Source organism: Mastigoproctus giganteus, chromosome 2 (genome assembly GCF_048544385.1).
Source record: "Mastigoproctus giganteus isolate SK-2022 chromosome 2, ASM4854438v1, whole genome shotgun sequence".
Lineage (NCBI taxonomy): Eukaryota > Metazoa > Arthropoda > Arachnida > Uropygi > Thelyphonidae > Mastigoproctus > Mastigoproctus giganteus.
This window is the reverse complement of record NC_143576.1, coordinates 98172773-98178772: the sequence shown is the minus strand read 5'-3', so window position 1 is coordinate 98178772 and position 6000 is coordinate 98172773. Positions and strand designations below refer to the sequence as shown.

At 34.0% G+C, this 6000-nt stretch overlaps 1 protein-coding gene across 1 annotated transcript in view; it reads right to left on the bottom strand.

Annotated features, from left to right (window-relative positions):
* Nucleotides 1-817: 817 nt before the first annotated feature.
* LOC150089449 (transmembrane protein 184B-like) overlaps nt 818-6000 on the bottom strand; it is a 139352-nt gene continuing 134169 nt past the window's right edge. The window contains exon 9 of the mRNA XM_090389495.1: nt 818-2502. Coding sequence (XP_090245621.1) covers nt 2245-2502 — 258 coding nt within the window. The 3' untranslated portion in view covers nt 818-2244. The remainder of the gene's footprint in view (nt 2503-6000) is intronic.

Below are 6000 nucleotides of genomic sequence, written 5' to 3'. Positions count from 1 at the left end.
AAATTTTTTAGATATTTGATCATTTTCCAGATAGTTTAACAAATTCTGTCTTGGATAATTAATTTGAATGAAGTACTCTATAATGATACTTTCACCCTCAACTATTCAATTTCAAAAAAAAAAAAAAAAAAAGTTTCTAAATAATCAAGAACTTTAATGTGGAATCCTTTATTGATAAGCTTCCCTGATTCTGTACATGTGGTCCATTGTATCAATAAATAAATAAATGTACATTACAGTAAATGGCATACAGTCACAATAAAAGAGTAGCTGCATTAGTCTCTATAATACATACTCCAAGCCTTTCATGTGATTGTTTCACATTCATAGCTGGATGTATTAAACATAATTTTTGAATATTCATACTACCACATACAGAATGATAACAAACATACAGAGAAACATATCCTACAAAAGATATTGCTAACAATAATCATAAAATTACATTAATGTCCAAATGGGACAAAAACAGAACTTACAAAATATACTTTTTAAATATTTATGGAATACTGTTTTAGACATGGTGGTAAATTAAAGCATTAAAGAATGTAAACAGAAAAAAAAACTTTGTATATACTCACTCATTCATTTAAATTTTGTATTCACAACCTTCTAAAACAAAACAAAACAAAAATATGCCCTGAGACATTTGTGACTTCAAGACACATGCAACTCTAAATAATAAATGCTATATTTAAAAAAAAAACAAGAAAAAAACCAGAATATCCTTAAAATATATTACACATGTACTGTACATGATTTTTGTTCTTTCCTCACTTATTTAAATGCACATTCCTTAAAACTGGGCTTTTTTTTCTTCTTCTTTTTTTTTAAGCATCGCCTTAAAGTGTTGTAGTAGTCATCATTATACTTGCATACAAGATTTTTGCTTGTTGTAATCAGAAACCAGTAGACCCTTCTTTCATCTCTCTAGAGTTACTAAAACAGTTTTCTTTTACTAGCATATGACATAAGAAGTCCAACTAATTCTTTAGATACTTTCTCCAAACGTTTATGTAACTTATATTTAGTTGATAGTTTCAAATTGCAGGTGTTTTTCAAAAATAAAGACATTTCATCATTTAACAGATTCTCTAATAACAATACAAAAATTCTTCGGTGAATGGGAAAATGAAGCAAAATGAAAAGCAAAGTTCTAAATAATCCTCCTAAAGTTATTAATTTTTTGGTTCCAAATATGAGATGCCAAATACAGTTCCAATAATCTTTACATGTTAATTCTGATTCAAATAAAAATAGTTTCTACATCAGTCTTATATTTGGGACCACAAAATTATTTCTTATGTCTTGCTTTTAAACTAGCCATCTGTTATCTTGATTTAAAGTAAATGCACAAACATATATACATGTGCGTGCATGTGTGTGTGTATATATATATACACACATCTATATACATGTTATTCCACCCATCCCCTCATTCTTAATACATATATACACACACACACACACAGATTCTAGAAAATTGTACTCTACTATTTACAAATAATTTTTAAATTGGTGAGATAAGACGTGATGCATATCACCATATTTTGTGTATCAGAAAAAATAATTTTATTTCCTGATCTAATTTCTAATGATGCATACTACATGTTTTTATCCATTAAAATTTTCACATTTACTGTTCCACTATTTCATTAGTTTATGCACAAGCTTTAGTGAATATAAGCATTCTAGATGTGACAACATTTTTCCTACACAAAGCTAGTTATTTGCAATTTGTTACTCAAGGCCACATGATTCTGTGTATTTGTGTGTTTATATATATGCATATATACATGTGTGTGTGTGTGTGTGTGTTTTGAATGCACGCGCACACACAATTTATATTTATGTTTAGCAGCAACTGTATGCCTAATATTGCAAAAAATTATTTCTAGCTTTTTCAAACCATTGGGTTTCTTATATCTTTCAGCAAACCAACCAACTCTTAACCATCAAATTAATTAGTAGCAGCAATCAACTATCCACGTTTAAATGTTTTATATGTGAAGTGTAGGAAAATTTTGTACCATAAAATGCTAAAAGTCTATGTATATAGGTGGCAAAACTACAGATTTCATATGGCACAGCTGCCGCTGCTTGGAAGGGCAGTAAGTTATACACTGCAGTAACAAACATCGGTACCAAATTTTACACAACAACAAAGGGCACACCGAGAAAACAGACACATTAAAACTTGGTTATAGATGAGGACAGATGTCACTGCCTATTAACTGTCATCAATTATTGGAATTCATCATCAGAACTTAACAAAGTGGACTTTTCATTGTAGTTATGACTAATAGTAGAGATCTGTCTATGCTGAGGATTAGTTCGCCTATGACTGTGGTTGTCTTCCTCTAAACTTGCTGTTCGGATGGCATGCATGGTTCCCCAGTGATTTGTTGGAGCTGCGGGTGCAGTATACTGTGTATATTGCTGGTACTGAGGGTGAAAATTGTGTATAGCATCATTCATGATATCTTTTGGATTCATTGTTTCCTGAAATAAATACATTTCAGTTCAAAACAAGATTTAAAGATGAACTACTGAAATACTATTTTAAGTGACAGAAAGGAAAATTAATAAAATTAAGCAAAAGTTACTTAAAAGAAAACCACCATGTATTGGAAGAAAATTAAATTAGTATTAATATTAACAAATACAGTTATCACAATTCACTATTCCAATCTGGCCATGACAACTTTAAAAAGGTTCAGTTACCTTTCTAACCAATTAAAGAAGTTACTCAACATTAATTAGTACAGTATAACAACAGAAAACTGGATGTCTAAAAACTGGACATCTTTAAAGTTTTTTTTTTTTTTTGAAAGCTGATTTCAACTTGGGTGCCAAGCTTGTTCTTCAAATGGCACTATTAGCATTAGCATAGGCAAATGATGCAAGAAAGGCAAGCTTAGCTTACATAACATCAGCAAAAAAAAAAAAAAAACCCCCTATTTCACCCATCCACTCACTCCAAAAGTTCTGCCTTGAATCCATTTAAGCTATCAACTTCTACAATGACAGATGGAAGTTTGTTCCAGCAATCAACCACCCGCTAGCTAAAGGCAAACTTCCGCACATCTATCCTACAACCGTCTTTCCTCAATTTGAATTTATGCCCTCTCAGGCAATTATTCTGATCAAGAGGAAGAATCCCATCAGCATTGAGCATGCTCAAACCATTCAAGGCTTTATACACCTCAATCAGATCACCTCACAGGTGCCTAGTCTCCAGACACTGTAATTTGCAAAATCTAAGCCTTTCTTCATAAGAGCAACCCTTTGTTCCACTCACTAATCTTGTTGCCCTTCTATGTACTTGTTCCAACAGCTCTACATCCTTCTTAAAATGAGGCCTCCAGACCTGTATACAGTACTCAAGGTGTGGCATGACCATTGCCTTATACAAGGGGATAATCACCTCCTTATCCCTGCTAATCATTGACAAGACACCATGAGCTACTCTTGAAGACCATCTGCACTGCTCAGAAAACTTCATATCTGGCTGCACAATTACCCCCAGGTCCTTTTCATTCTCTACTACTGTCAGTGTAGTACCACAGAGTTGATACGTTACTCTGGGGTTACTGCTTTCCATATGTAGTACTTTACATTTGTCAATGTTAAACTTCATTTGGCACTTCTCAGCCCATCTGCTCAACTTTTCTAGATCCTGTTGCAGCAGCAACAGGATCTAGAAAAGTCATTAGTGTCATTAACAACCCTGCCAACCTTTGTATCATCTGCAAACTTGGACATTAAGAAAAGCCTGATATACCATCATCGATATCAGGTTATGAATCGGTGCTCCAAATACCATCATATTTAAGTTGAAGTTAAATAATATTTAACTTAACATTTCGGAAAATTCATTTGGCAGTTTGCTGATTTATGAATTCTATGCTTAGTGACTAGCAGTTTTACAACCAAATATCTTATGAACTTAAGGCAAAATCTGCTAATCTTTACTAATTACTGGTAGGGGGGGGGGGGGGAGAGAGAGAGAGAGAGAGAGAGAGAGAGAGAGAGAGAGAGAGAGAGAGAGAGAGAGTGTGTGTGTGTGTGTAATATTTGAGCCAAAATATCACCAAACTCATTTCTAGTGAACCAAAACATATGACTTCTCACATGCAAATTGCATCAGATTTGTTGATTCTGACAGCAATTTTAGCCTCAAAGCATGAATAGTACCATCCTATACATTACTGAAAACAAATATTTATGTTTTCTAAATTGAGGGTGGGTATAATCCCTAGGCTTCACTGCTGGTATTGCAAGTCAAAAACTTACATGAAAAAGTGTGGTTGATGGCTAACTGAAATAAATACATTTCAGTTTGTTATATCCATAACAAACTTTTCTCATGCATTTTTAATGCTATATTCATCACGCTCACCTTTTCAGTTACACACATTAGCTGTTTAACATTTCAGTAAGTAAAACAGGTAAGTCATAACCCAAATGCCACTTTTCAGCATTGTTTGAATGCATAGCTGGTCAAGGGAACAACATAGAGTACATGTACTATTCAGAAAATCATAAATCTCAGGAAATGGCTTATCTCATATTCCCAGCTCGCCAGTTAAATGGTCAAGATTCATTCAGAATGAATCATAATGTGCTTTCCTTTGTGGAGCGAGTTTTCTTTGCACTGATTTTACAATAATTGAAGGTGTTCTGACAGTCGTGGAACACCTTTTGCTTTTCTTTAGTTTTTATCTCTAATATTTTGTTTATTTCATTTATTTTTAAATGGAAACATTGCCAAGGAATTTTGTAGGTTACCGCTTCAATAACTTCATTGTACCCAAGTTTTTTTTTTTTTTTTCAGAAATTTTTACCAATACCCAAGGAGATAAAAGAATTAAATAATATACGAGGGCTGTTCAATAAAGAATGATCATAATTTTTGATCATATTTGAAGAACTGTATTGCTTGCTATTTCTAACTGAGTTGCAGAATTTAGGACCAAACCAAGCTGCATTACATAGCAACTGTGCAGTTGACTCATGCGCATGGTGTGACTGCTGTGATTAGTCAGGTTTATGCCTGTACACTTTTGCCTATGCAAAAATGGATCTAACATGCAAGGAACAGTATGTTGCTCTCAAATTTAGTTTCTGTTTCAAGAAAACATAAGCTGAAGTTTACGAATATTAAGAAGCTTGCAAGCTGTGCTTCAATATAGCACAGCTTGCAGGTGGTTTAGAATGTTTAAAAATGGATGTGATTCAATCACAAAAATCAGGTCTAGGAGCTTCAACCACTGCTGTCACCACAGAAACCATAAACACTGCTTCTAATAAAGAAGATCGTTATATAATGGTAAGGCAACTGGGAGATATGTTGAGAATATCAGTAGGAAACATGCACAGTATTCTTCATGACCATTTGCATATGATGTGTTGCACACTGGGTTCCAAGACGACTCATACCTAAGCAACAGCAAGTTCATGTAAGGGCTGCAAACAGATGGTTATTGAAGGTAGCAAGTCTGTGCACAAGGTGATAATGCCGAATGAGACATGCTTCATCATTTCAATCCAGAAAGTAAGCAACAAAGCTCTGTTTGGAAGTCTATGTCATTGCCAACAAAAAAGCAAAAATGGTCACCTCTTTTTTGACATTCAAGGAATGGTTTAACAGCATGTTGTGCCACGTCATATGACTGTTACAGGACCTTACTACAAAACTGTACTGCACACTTTGCAGGATCACTTTCATTGCAATCAACCACAACTGCATGCAGGTCGGTGGATGCTGCATCACAACAATGCAAGACCTCAAAAAGCTTATACTGTCATCGAGTACTTAACCACCATTAATGTCAAATAATGACCTCGCACCCTGCAATTCTTTTTTCATTTCAAAAGTTAAAGAAGGAGCTGTCAGGAAAATGTTTCCAGTCATCAGAAGTTGTAAACACATGCCAAAAAATGGCTTCCTCTATATTTTTGAAGGATAACAGAAACACTGGAGTAAGTGCATTTCAT